This window comes from Nuphar pumila, chromosome 10, assembly GCF_984573655.1.
Source record: "Nuphar pumila chromosome 10, dmNupPumi1.hap1.1, whole genome shotgun sequence".
Lineage (NCBI taxonomy): Eukaryota > Viridiplantae > Streptophyta > Magnoliopsida > Nymphaeales > Nymphaeaceae > Nuphar > Nuphar pumila.
In genome coordinates, this window is record NC_143258.1 from 100,991,620 (window position 1) to 101,005,478 (window position 13,859).

The following is a 13,859-nucleotide window of genomic DNA, read 5'->3' on the forward strand; positions in this document are numbered from 1 at the left end:
AAAGCATTGTGAATCAGCTGACCACAATGAACATCATTTTTTAATATGAGCTGCAACCTTTGTTGCTCCTCAGTTCCCTTTATGAGAGTTGGAAAACATTGGTGGTTACTGTTAGTAACTCTGCACCTGATGAAACGGTAACTATGAGTCAAGTTACCAGTAGCTTGCTGAATGAAGATACCAGGAGAAGGTCATCAGGTGCTGCTTTTATCTTCGGGCGTTTGTGGTTGAAAACAAAGAGAGAGGCAGGAGTAAGAGCAATACTCTGCACTTCCATGGCAAATCTAAAGGTCACTCACACTCGAGCTCAAGGAAAGACGTCAAGTGTTACTATTGCCACAATAAGGGGCATATGAAGAGGGATTGCAGGAAGCTCAAGTTCAAGGATCAAAGCAAAGAGAAGAGCACAGAAGAGAAGCAGGGTGCCACAACCGCAGTCACAAACGGAGAGCTCTTGGTTGTCTGTGATGACACCAACATAAATTTAATCGGTCAGGCGACTGATTGGGTGATTGACTCTGGAGCTTCGTTCCATGTTACCTCACGGGCTGACTTCTTCACTTCCTATTCGCAAGGTAATTTCGGTAATGTCCGAATGGAAAATAAAGATGCGTCAAAGATTGTGGGCATAGGCGACATCGGCTTGGAAACAAGCATTGGTTACAAGTTGTTGCTGAAAGACGTGAGGCATGTACCAGACATCTGATTGAATCTGATCTCTGCCGAAAAGTTGGATGATGAGGGCTACAACAACACCTTCAGTAATGGAAGGTGGAAGCTAACTAAGGATTCTTTGGTGGTAGCCAGAGGGACAAAGGCCTGTTCCCTTTACACTTTGCAAGTGAAGATTTGCAAGAGTGTTGTGAATGTTGTGGAGACTCACTTGTCCACAAAATTATGGCATAGAAGGCTCGGGCATATGAGTGAGAAGGGGCTGTAAGTTTTGGCCAAGAAAGAGCTCCTGGTAGGTGCAGCAGGTACATTATTAGAATCATGTGTTCATTGCTTTCATGGTAAACAAAATAGAGTTTCTTTTCATAGAAGCATTACATCTAGAAATTCTCACGTTCTAGATCTTGTACAATCTGATGTATGTGGACCTTTGAAGGTCAAGACACCTGGTGGTGCACTGTACTTTATGACTTTTATTGATCATCACTCAAGGAAAGTCTGGGCTTATACTCTAAGAACTAAAGACCAAGTTCTAGATGTATTCAAGCATTTTCAGGCCATGGCTGAAAGAGAAACTGGCAGGCAGTTGAAGTATGTTCGCTCGGATAATGGCGGCGAATACCTTGGGCCATTTGATCAGTATTGCACAAATCATGACATCAAGTTTGAAAGGACTGTGAGGATGACACCTCAACAAAATGGAGTTGCTGAGAGGATGAATCATACCATTCTTGAGAGAGTCAGATGTTTGCTGTCTCACTCAAAATTGCCAAGATCTTTCTAGGGTGAGGCAATGAGGACAACAGTTGATCTCATCAACTTGTCTCATTCTATTCCCTTGAAGGGAGATTTTCAGAGAAATCTTGGACTAGGAAAGAACCTTCTTAAGGACACTAGAGAGTGTTCTGCTGCAGAGCATTTGTTCACATTCCGAAGGAAGAGAGGTCCAAAGGCCAAGCAGTGCATCTTCCTTGGCTATGGACATGAAGAGTTTGGCTACAGACTGTATGACCCTATTGATAAGAAGGTGGTCAGAAGTCGAGATGTTGTCTTCTTGAAATATCAAACCATTGAAGACATTGGTGAGTCAGAGCCATCAGAGTCAAGTAAAGGTGATCTTGTTGACATAGATCCCCTTGATGCACCAGTTGTTCGTGATTCCGTGGAGGAGATGTCACCTCCTCATGATGATGCAGAGGAATGAAGTGCTGAGACAAAAATTGAAGGGGATCCAACACTTCAAGTGCCACTTCTTTAGACTCCGATAAGGAGGTCTACCAGGATAAAACAATCATCCAAGAAATACTCATCAAATGAGTATGTGATAATTACAGATAAAGGTGAGCCATAAACTTTTGAAGAAGTTTTGGAGGATGAAAACATGTCTGAGTGACTTAAGACTATGAAAGAAGAAATGATTTCATTGCATGAAAATCACATCTTTGATCTGGTAAAGACACTTAAACTAAAGAAGGTGTTGAAGAACAAGTGGGTCTGAAGACTCATGAAAACAACTCCCATACTAGATTCAAGACACGACTTGTAGTGAAAGGCCTTGCTCAGAAGAATGAAGTTGATTTTGATGAGATCTTTTCACCAATTGTGAAGATGTCCTCCATCCGAACTGTGCTCGGTATAACTGCAAGCATGAATTTAGAAGTTGAGCAGCTTGATGTGAAAAATGCATTTCTGCATGGTGACTTGGAAGAAGAAATTTATATGAAGCAACCTGAGAGCTTCATTGACAAGGATAAAGGGCACCTTGTCTGCAAGCTGAAGAAGAGCTTATATAGATTAAAGCAAGCACCAAGACAGTGGTATAAGAAATTCGATTCCTTCATGACTGAGCATGGATATTCAAGAACCTCCACAGACCACTGTGTGTTTGTGAAGAAATTTTCATATGGTAATTTTACCATTCTCTTGCTTTATGTGGATGATATTCTGATTGTGAGCCAAGACATCAATAGGATAAACAAGTTAAAGTTGAAGCTGAGTGAGACCTTTGCCATGAAGGATTTAGGTTCAGCAAAACAGATTCTTGGGATGAGAATCGTTCGTGACAGATCACATGGGCTGATCTGGTTATCGCAAGAGAAGTACGTCAGAAAAGTTCTTGAGAGGTTCAATATGGATAAAGCAAAGCCTGCTAATTGTCCACTTGCAGGCCATTTCAAACTTAGCTCAAGTCAATGTCCTGCAAATGATGAAAAAGGAATCGAGATGCAAAAAATTCCCTATGCTTTGGCAGTAGGTTCGTTGATGTATGTTATGGTTTGTACTCGACCAGACATAGCTCATGCTGTTAGAATTGTTAGTCGATTTTTGTCAAATTCAGGGAAGAAACACTGGGCAACAATGAAATGAATTATAACGTATCTTCAGGGCACTTCAAAGATGAGTTTGTGTTTTGGAAAGGGTGAACCTATTCTTGAAGGGTTCACAGATTCTGATATGGCTGGTGATGTAGACAGTAAAAAGTCTATTTCTGGGTATTTGGTTACCTTTGCAGGGGGAGCAATTGTATGGCAGTCGAAATTGCAGAAGTGTGTAGCTCTTTCCACTACAAAGTCTGAGTTCATCACCATTACAGAAGCCAGTAAGGAGTTGCTGTGGGTAAAGAAACTTTTGCAAGAGTTGGGTTTGAAGCAAGAAGTGTATATTTTTCACTGTGATAGCCAGAGTGCGATTCACTTGAGAAAGAATTCCTCGTTTCATTCAAGATCAAAACATATCGATGTTCGATATCACTGGATTCAGGATGTCTTTAATGGAAAGCTACTTCAACTGGAGAAAGTGCATACTGATGACAAGCATGAGATGTGTCGATTCCTAGCGAGAATGGAAGAAGCTTCCACATAAGTCGAGAAGGGGGAGAATTGTTGGGTTTTTCTCCTTATTCAGCTTCGCCGCACTCCAAACCCTGTTCGCTGCAGTCTCTTTCAAGCACGTCGCTTGATCTTGTTAAGGACAGTTTCGTATTCGCTGGACAATGATTTGTAGAAGTCCTCTCAATTGAATGACGATTGAGTTGTTCAGAGTTTGTGAATCAGCGATTTGTGGTTTGGGTTTGGAGCTGCGTAAGTCGACTTCGTATTCGCTGGAATAGCGATTTGTGGTTATCGTGAGATAGCGATTTGTGTTGTCTGTCGAACAACGATTTGTGGTATCACTGTATAGTGATTTGGAGTATCGTGGGATAACAATTTGTGTTGTCAGCCGAACAACGATTTGTGTGTATCCCTAGATAACTATTTGTGGCTTCAGTTGGTAGTCGTTTCGTGACATCACTGCATGGCGATTTGTGGTCATCGCAACATAGTGATTTGCAGGTATTGCTGGATTAGCAATTGGCGCTTCAGGCGCTTCGTAAGTTGTGAAAGACGTTTAGTCTTTTTGGCATTTAATGCGAGTCTTATTCCTTATAAATATATGATGGATGAGAAAAGAGAAAAAACTTTTCAGTGAGAGCTTTGCAAAACGTGAGAATGCAGAAAGTGTGAGAAACACTTTTAGGGTACCAAAAGGGTGTAGAGAGAGCAAATGTAAGAAGTGCTGCTACACTTCTTTCAGGACAACTTTGTCAAGTTGGTTCTTCAGATCATTTGTTTCTTGTTCTTCAGTGAGGTATATCATCTTGTTCATTTGTTACACCTCGTGTGTTTGTAAGGCTTATGCCTTTTGTAATCTTTGTTTAAAGATAATAGAAGTTGCTGACCTATCGATCGCCGTGGACGTACTTCAGTTGAGAGGAAACCACGTAAATCATTGTGTGCACTGTTGGTTTGGTTTTATTACTTTCAATGTTATCATTGTATTGTTTCCATTGATTCACATTGTGAGGAGAAGACTCGATCGGTTTGTTTTCGCTTTATCCCCAATAATTTGGCTACCCCGGGCAGGGACGACCAATCAAACAACCATCCCATATGTGCGACAACCAGACGCCAGTATGACCTAAGAGAAGAGGAATCATCCCAGACAGAGACGACCAAACATGGCGCCATTCCCAAATGGAAGGACCCTGTTTGTGGCCATCCCGAATAGGAACGAAGACTCATGACCTGCCGTCCCAAGGCCTGGGTCCAGGTTTTTGAAAAGATTTGAGAAGAAAATTAGGGATTTACAGTGTTACACCCTAACATTTTTTTTTTATATGTAACACACGAGTCACAAAGGGTTTTGTGATGCAAAACACCACCGATACCCGAAGTAAAAAGCAAAAATATTATGATAAAGACTTTCCTTGGTCATATCATTATACAGAACTTCTTATACAATGCAATCACATTATCCAAAATTTACTTTTTACTTTTCAAACCATATAGATCATAACAATGTGTTTTTTAGTCGATTATGCTAGTTTGATTTGATGGTTCATGGTGGGCGCACACAAAAACTTGGAGCACATATACATATATTTAAGATAAAGAAAAAAATGTTATAATTATAGTTATGGATGGTATGTGTGTGAACTTGTAAATCTTAACAAGTTTATTTAAAAAAAAAAAATGCAAACTGGGGTTAGGCAGACCCCTACCAGTTATACAATAATACCATTGAGATTCGAACTTGCAACGTCCCAACACAAGGTGGCTTGCACTAGCTGCTCCTGCCAGACAAGTAACAAGTTTATCAACGAGCTTTGTAGGTGGCAGTTCCAGGGCTGGTAACGAGCTGAACTTGGCTTATTCAGTCTAGACTTCTTAAAGTCGAAATTAAGACCGAACCTGTGATGAGCTTAATTGAGTATGAACCTGCATCGAACCGAGCTCAAGCTGGCTCATTATAAATCTAATTGAATGTCATGAGTTAAAAAACCACAGGTGTGTCATTTATCACCCGACTGAAGCTGGGTGTATTATCTGGTGGACAAGGGAGCTGCCAACAGGTCGAGTACTCCACCCATCAGGATATATATCCAAATCCGCCCAAATAATAAATTTCTGGGTTCAGGTTATGTCGGGTCAAAACAATGGAATCCCAAACTCGAACTCGCATAATTTTAGAAATCTGTTTTTGCTGAAAATACATATAACATACTCGATTTGGATTGGGTATTGGCAAAAAAAGCCATGTCGGATCAGATACCTGACAAAAATCTTAACCCAAACCCGACCCTCATATTGCTCGGGTCGGATTCAGGTCGACCCAAATGTTATTCGGGTCAGCTCTCTTCATGTTCATACTCTAGAATTCTTCGAGTTCGGATCGAGTCGGGTATCGGCTATTTACTGAATAACATCAATAGAATTCCGACATCATTGTACACTTGTCCAAAATTTAGCGAATGAACTTGACCTATACAAACGTACCATTGTCAGTTTACTTTGTAAATTCCCAAAGTACGAGTGGCATTTTGGCTCGGCTCCAATAAGAAAGAAGGAAAGAGCCGATCCCTCCCGCTGGTTCAGTCTCCTCTCTTCTCCCCTTCGCGTCTCGTTTCCGTCCTCTCTCTCTATCTGAGAAGATGCCTCCCAAGGGATCCGCCAAGAAGCAGTTGCCCAAGATCCCCACCGCCGGCCCCAAACCCACGCCGGAACTGAAGCCCACCCCCCAAACCGCCCCCAAAACCACCGCGAAGTCCATGACCCCCTTCTCATCCACCCCCAAACCCGCTCCCAAGCCGAACGCCACCTCTCCGGCCGTTAAAGCCTTGCCGGAGAAGAAACCGGAACCCAAGCCCACCCCCCAAACCGCCCCCAAACCCGCTACCAAGCCGAACTCCACCTCTCCGGCCGTCAAAGCCTTGCTGGAGACGAAACCGGAACCCAAGCCCACCCCCCAAACCGCCCCCAAACCCGCTACCAAGCCGAACTCCACCTCTCCAGCCGTCAAAGCCTTGCCGGAGACGAAACCTGAACCCAAGCCCACCCTCCAAACCGCCCCCAAACCCGTTCCCAAGCCGAACTCCACCTCTCCGGCCGTCAAAGCCTTGCCTGAGACGAAATCGGAGCCCAAGCCCACCCCCCAAACCGCCCCCAAACCCGCTCCCAAGCCGAACTCCACCTCTCCGGCCGTCAAAGCCTTGCCGGAGACGAAACCGGAACCCAAGCTCACCCCCCAAACCGCCCCCAAAACCACGGCGAAGTCCATGGCCCCCTTCTCATCCACCCCCCAACCCGCTCCCAAGCTTAACTCCACCTCTCCGGCCGTCAAAGCCTTGCGGGAGACGAAACCGGAACCGAGACCGAAACCGAAACCAGCATGCGAGGCTGAAATCGTTGACAAAGCCCCAGCCACGAACGAGGAAATTGCCACTGAAACGGCTCCTCTGGAGGCGAAATGTGATGCCGAAACGGCTGCACCAGCATCGGAGGCGAAAACCGATGATAAAGGCACCGATAAGGTGGTGGAATCAGTAGCGGAGAACGCGGTGGCTAAAGCGGAATCCGCTGGGAAAGCCGCCCCAAAGACGAAGAAGAAGATTATCCGGAGAATCGTGAGGAGAAAGGTTCCGGTGTTGCAGAAGAAGGTGCCTGCTGGCGAAAACCCTAGCTCCGCTGCAGCCGTTTCAGTAAACCCTAGCACCGCTCCTGATGAATCTGTGAAGCCCAGTGAACAGGAGTATGAGAAGTCTGCTCCAGCTGCTCCGGTGGAAACGGCCGAGGACGAGAAGCCGGTGGAGGCGAATGAAGGTCCTAGTTCAGAGGAGGCCGAGCACGCCTTTGATGCCGGGAAAAAGGTTCTGTCAGGTGAGGAAATGGGGGTGGATTTGTGGGTGGATGAGTTTGAGGTAGCGGAGCGGAGAAAGAAGAGGAGGACAGAGATCTTCGTCGGTGGGCTGGACAAGGAAGCCAAGGAAGAGGACATCCGGAAGGTCTTCGAGAAGTCCGGTGAGATTGTGGAGGTGCGACTCATGAAGAACAGCCAGACCGGGAAGAACAAAGGATATGCCTTCTTGAGGTATGCAAAGCCGGCCGACGCTCAACGCGCCATCAGCGAGCTTGCTCGTGCTGAGGTAATGATTTCCACGAGTAATTTGCATAAACGTAAAATTTTGGCAAGTTTTTAGAGAAATTTTCTTGTGTTCTATAGTTGGTGTGAGATACAAATAAAACCCTGAATAGTGGATGCAATCAAATATAATATGCATCATCATCTTCGTGAATTGTTCGTATGCATGTTTAACTTGTGGGTTGGGAATCAAATGAGATATCTGGATGGTAAAGTCTCACTGGTGTAAACGGAGGGGTTTCTTTCTGAATCCCATTGCAGACCATAAAAAAGGAAAATAAATGAAAAAATACTCTAGGATTTCTTGAAAGTTCTTTACTGTGTTTTATTGGTGATTTTGGATTTCATGTGATTCTACTGTAGTTGGTGGGAGATAGATTGAAGAGAACTATAGGGAAAAAACGTGAATTTTGTTATTCATGAATTACTTGTTAAGGGGGTGTTTGGATGTACCCATTTATCTTGAATGGCAATAAGTGGAAAATTGCATTATAAACGAAAATGCAATTTCCCAGCTTATATCACTTTTCTGGAATGGGTTCATCCAAACACCCCTAAGATATTTATCCTTCTTTTCCCCCTCTCAAGACATTCTTTTGTATGGGATGGAATTTGTTTTGCAATGATCTGGTTGCAGTTTGTGCAAGGTATAATCTTGATGACAATATGACACAAAAAATGTTGTCTCATGAGGAGATTTTTGAGTAAATATAGTATACAAAAAGTTGTCAGACTGAATTTGCTGGGAGGTCAGCAGGTTGTGTTCTAAGAAAGATACAACAACAACAACAACAACTATGCCTTCATCCCAAAACAATTGGGGTGTTCTAAGAAAGATAAGCAGGTAATAATCAAAACCTTTTAATTCTAAAATTTGCAATTGCATACATGTAATAGGATATTCATATTTGGAGGAATATGGTCATTGTTTATGCACTATTGGAATTTGATGATGACATGTTCATCTTTTTTTCTATATATAACATTCTAGGACATATTTATTTTGAATGTATATACATGAGACTATAATATATCTCTTTAGTCTTTATCAATAATATATGGCAAAATGTTTGAGTTACATGGTCTTGATTCCTAAGACTTAAAAAATGTTCATGTGTGTTCCAATGTTGTAATTAGCATATTGGAACCCTATCACATGAGCTTGAGATATGGGTGTATTGTAAGATATGAGAAAAAACTTGAACTAAAAATCACACAAAAATAAAAAATTACAAAAAATAGAGAAAAATCTCTAGAAGTTTCAAAAAATTCAGAAAAAATATAGAATGCAATAGGAAAGAAAAGGAACATGAATATATGCACTATGGGTAACTAAGCATAAACATGCACTAGTAAAACATTGTATACGATATTGATAACACTCCTAATAAAACATTTAACAAAAGTCATAAGTCACAAGCATGAATGTTTGATATCAAAGTTATATATTACATAACAAAACAAAATAAGTAGCATCCTAATCTATTAATCATAACGAAAACGATATTCAAATGCTGAATCTTCTTCTTCTGAGTTGTCTTCTTCTCCTCCATCCATATTCATCACTGGGCCAGCATAATCATCGTCATCATCTACCCGTGCCTCCATCTTAGCCTCCAATTGCCTCTAATCTTCATCATCATCTAAGACACTAGGCTCTTCTTCTACTCACTCATCCAATATATCGAGGTTATCGCTACTGATGGGATCGTAACTGCTCCTCTGACATCTTCTTGATTCTCTTTGTATTTGTTTGCAATATTCGAATATTAATTAGAATACAAGTTGTATTAAAGTAGATCCACTGACATATATCTTAATGTTACCTTTGCTTCAATCTCTTGTTATAGGCGACATATACAATATCATCTAATAGAGTGTTTCAATGTATTCCTTTTCTTTGTGTGGATGCACTAAAAAAAACTCTAATTTCTCTGGCATCCACTTGCGTTGCATCCTTGACTCAATATACATTGTGCAAACCTAGATAATAAAAGGTCATCTCTACCAAACCTATTCCACCTTTGATATGAACCAACAAAAGAAAAATATATCATGACTCGTGAGAGAAAATTCTTGCAACACAAAAAAATACATAATTAAATATAATAACATTGAATTTCAAATGCATACATGGCCGCAATGAGCTACCCAATTCAATTGCGTTCCTTTGTCCAAAGTCCCTATCGTTTTGTTCATACTTGATTAACTCCCCATGAATTTGCCTCTGGAGATTATGATTTACATTAAGCTTCTCAATGGAGTTCAAGACACCCGTGTGCATTTCCCTATCATATACAAATGTGGGAAAGAATTTGATAGCAGAATTGAAGTAAGAGGCAACAACATGAATGTATTGATGGAGTTGGTGAGTCCATCTCTTATCTGCATATAATATTTTTATTGCTGTTGAAAATTTCTCTAATCTGCTTTTTTTTCCTATCCATATCATCATACAAGTAGGGCATAGCTGAAGCCTCATCAACACTTTCATGAGTGCACCTCTTCCAAAACTCCATAGAGAAGACTATTTCAACCCCAATAGGTTTCTGCACAATCTTCATTGCAAACCACTTATCTGAATCAAACATGTGCTTTAATTCGTTTTGATGAATGACAATGCTATGTACAATTAAAACATTCATAGCAAACCTTATTAATGCAGGGCGTATCAACTTGGCTCCCTTGTTAGACCTTCATCAAGTTTAGAATTGCCGAATGATTATAAATGAATTTTGTTACTTTTTTGCACATTTCAATGCACTCAGAAGTGCCCTTAATCTCACAAATATCTTCAGACATGAGATCAATGCAATGTGTTGTGCATGGGCACCAAACAACACATTTATATTCCTCCTGCAACATTAATACAACTTTGAAGTTTGCTGCATTATCAATAATGAATTGGATCACATTTTTAGGCTTAACATCCTCCACCACATCTTTAAAAAAAATTGCAAACAATTCATCTGCCATCTTTTGTTTATTAGACATATCAACGGATTTAAAAAACATAACACTTTAGGACAAAAAACTAAAAAAATTACTTGATTTTGCTATCACCTGACCGTCTTCCCATATGCCATGATGGTGCAGCTCATAGTCTCCTAAGACTCTCCAAACTCACCACACTACTACTTCGCTTCTGTAACAACTTGCTTTAAAATCCTGCCCCTCAATGCATGATAGGAGGGCATCTTATAACCAACTCCTATACTGGTTATTGCATCAGTTATAGCCCAAAAATGATACAAATTCGCAGTGTTGAATGGTGTGCAAGTCTCGTTAAAAAAATGCCCAACTGTTAGATTATGCTTGCTCAATCATTTGCTTGGAGGCCATGGCGAAACATATATCTGGTTGGCCTTCAGGGGTCGTCTTAGGTGGTAAATAGGTACCGATCCCACGTCCTGAACTTGTAAATCTCTTATATCCTCCCTCCTTTTTCTACAACTACCACCAGATCCACGACGAGTTGGTGCATGTCCACTATCATTGCTCCCTGTCCTCACCTCCATCCCTTGCTCTTCCGCTGCCATAAATCCCCAACTCCTCTTTAGTGGGACCGGTCAATTGCTTCCCCATACGCCTTGTGTGGCACTTTTGGCTCTTTCAAGGGCTGAGACATATTGTAACCCCAAATTCATGTCTTCCTTTCAGATTCCTTCATTAGCTCATGCATCTGCCATTTCACAGCCACATTAAACCTTGTGCTCGGCTAAATGATGCTTCATCTTAGAAATGCCTCCATGAATATCCCTCTTATAATAGTTGCACCAATCGCGCAACCTGCTTCCTTCATAAATCGGTGCACAATGATCCCATGTCGGGTCTCTTGATACAGCCATGTTCCAAATACGTTGAATCAACCCTCTAGGGTTCGGATTTGAAGGTTAGAGGGCACAAAAATGTGTGTATGATGGAAATGAAGGGGTTTTAGGATAAATCACGCCACTATGACTCAGTTTTAACTTTTAAGGGTTAAAAGTCAAAAAATGAGTGTGTAGGATAAAAATGAGGGGCTATAAGGGTTCGATTTTGAGGGTTAGAAGCCAAAAAAGGGTTGGGTAGGATGGAAATGGGTGAGATTTGATGCAAACCACACTTCTAGGTATTGAATCTAACAAAAACCCCAATTTTTATGGTGTATTTGATCTCAAAATAGCTATGTTACATGGACACTTCACATAAGTTGAAGTGTCAGTGTCAGACTTTCCGACATTGACACTCCTGGACTCGATGTCGACACACCATTTTTAAAAATAAAGTGTCCAAAAATTTGGACATGCGTGTCGGGTGTCCGACACCTTAGATTGTGTTTGATTGGACACACCGTGTCCAAGGAGTGCCCAGTTTCTTGCATAAAGGACAGGGGTGTCCAATGTTATGGACACTTCCTTGTTAAACAAGGAAGTCTCAATTAATCCAGGGTGTGGAAGATACTTGGGAAGTATCCATCATGCATTGACACTCTCATTAGTCTTGATGATTTTTTTTTTTTACTTTTTGTACTTACAATTTTACATGTTCATAAAACTGTAAATTATAAGTGATCAAATTACAAATGGGAAGAGAATGTGCATTATATATTTTATGGTTTTGTTTGCATAATTATTTAAATCTCTGTTTTATCTCTTATTTATATATATTGTCGTGTCCAAGTATCTAGTTTTTAAGACCTGCCTTGTCTGACACTTTTTCTCGTGTCCGACACCGGCATCCATGTCAGTGTCCAAGTAATATAGCAAAATAATGTGGGTAGGCTTAGAAAAAGTGTTTGGGGAGTGAGAACATCCAGAAATGGGATCAAAATGACCCTTAGGGGCTAAAAAATGCCCCCCCATAAGTGGTTGGTTGCCACTTTTCCAGCATCGGAAATTTAAAAAAAGGGTATCGACTCGTACGATATGGTGCAATACACTCACTCATTGTATGATACATATTATATCGGTACGATAATCGTACCAAATACAATATAAACCCTAAATCATATCAGTCCCCTGCCGATACTATGATGTATTGTATTGTATCGTACAATACAATACAATACAATACTGATAACACTGGTATGTTCATCTCTCAATTATTAGGAGATGCCCATGTTGTTCAAGCAGTAACATTCATGTGAAACTAAGTTTGTTCATGTATCTTATGTAAACTACCCAAGTTGACTATGTGTGCATGCCCGTGCTTACCTGGATATTATCAAGGTCATGTGTTGCTGATCTGGTACTCTATATGTTAAAAGTTTGGATAAATGTATGACAACCAGTAAGAGGTCCTGGCAGCACATGGGTTCTTATAGACATAATATTTATATTGCTGTGATGTACCACTTCGGTGCGATTAAAACTCGGAAAAAAAGTTTATGTTCACCTATCATAATCTTCATCACTACCTCAATCACAGTTTCTTGACACCACCATATTGTTTTTTTGCCAGAATTATGGTCCACAACAATGTCATCAGATCATATATCAACATAGTATAAACCATCATTGTCTTCATGCAGGTGTACCAACAATGCATTGCCATCATCATGCCAATCATAAACAAGAACAACATCATCATTAAGTTACATGGTTAACGTTTTACTTGACTTTTTAAGTTCACAGTCCTATCACCATTGTATCTGGAACAAATATACGTCACTTTTTCCTGAAAAAAAGGAAAAGGATATGGTCATTGTCAAGTAACATAATCATCACCATGATCATCATTGCGATAAGTTTACTCGCTCATAGCTTGCTGACCATTTAATGTATGTGTATTTTGTAGCTAGATGGGTCAGTAATTGAGATTGTTTGGAACCGAACCTTCAAGTAGTTCTATGAGTTACAAAATATGCTTCATGAAAGAGTCATTAATGGTAAAGAACCATTTATTAGATGTTGAAAAGGTGAAGTATTGAATTTTATCATTCATTAGTGGCTTTGTTCTTGTAAGATAAAGCTCTTTTTTTGTATTTCAATGTCACAAAGTCTTACAACATCTATCTGTAAGAATTGATTCATCCTGTCATTTTCCATCTATCTTAAATTGCTGCAACACAATACAAATTTTCTTTCTTCTCATTTTGTTACACGAGTCAGTAACTTTCAGCTAGTATTTTTGGTGTTACACTTTCTTGGTGGGCAGTCCTTGTTCTTTGGCCCCAGTCATTTTTGTTCAAGTATACTCTGTTGTTTGCATAACTATTTTTTTAAGGCAGCCCTTTGAGTCTTTGACCT

At 40.7% G+C, this 13,859-nt stretch overlaps 1 protein-coding gene across 1 annotated transcript in view; it reads left to right on the top strand.

The window, feature by feature from the left end:
• The first annotated feature begins 6,033 nt into the window (after nt 1-6,033).
• The window catches only part of LOC149827606 (uncharacterized), a 38,124-nt gene continuing 30,298 nt past the window's right edge, over nt 6,034-13,859 (top strand). The window contains exon 1 of the mRNA XM_090019526.1: nt 6,034-7,633. Within this exon, the coding sequence (XP_089875652.1) occupies nt 6,143-7,633 (1,491 nt within the window). The 5' untranslated portion in view covers nt 6,034-6,142. The remainder of the gene's footprint in view (nt 7,634-13,859) is intronic.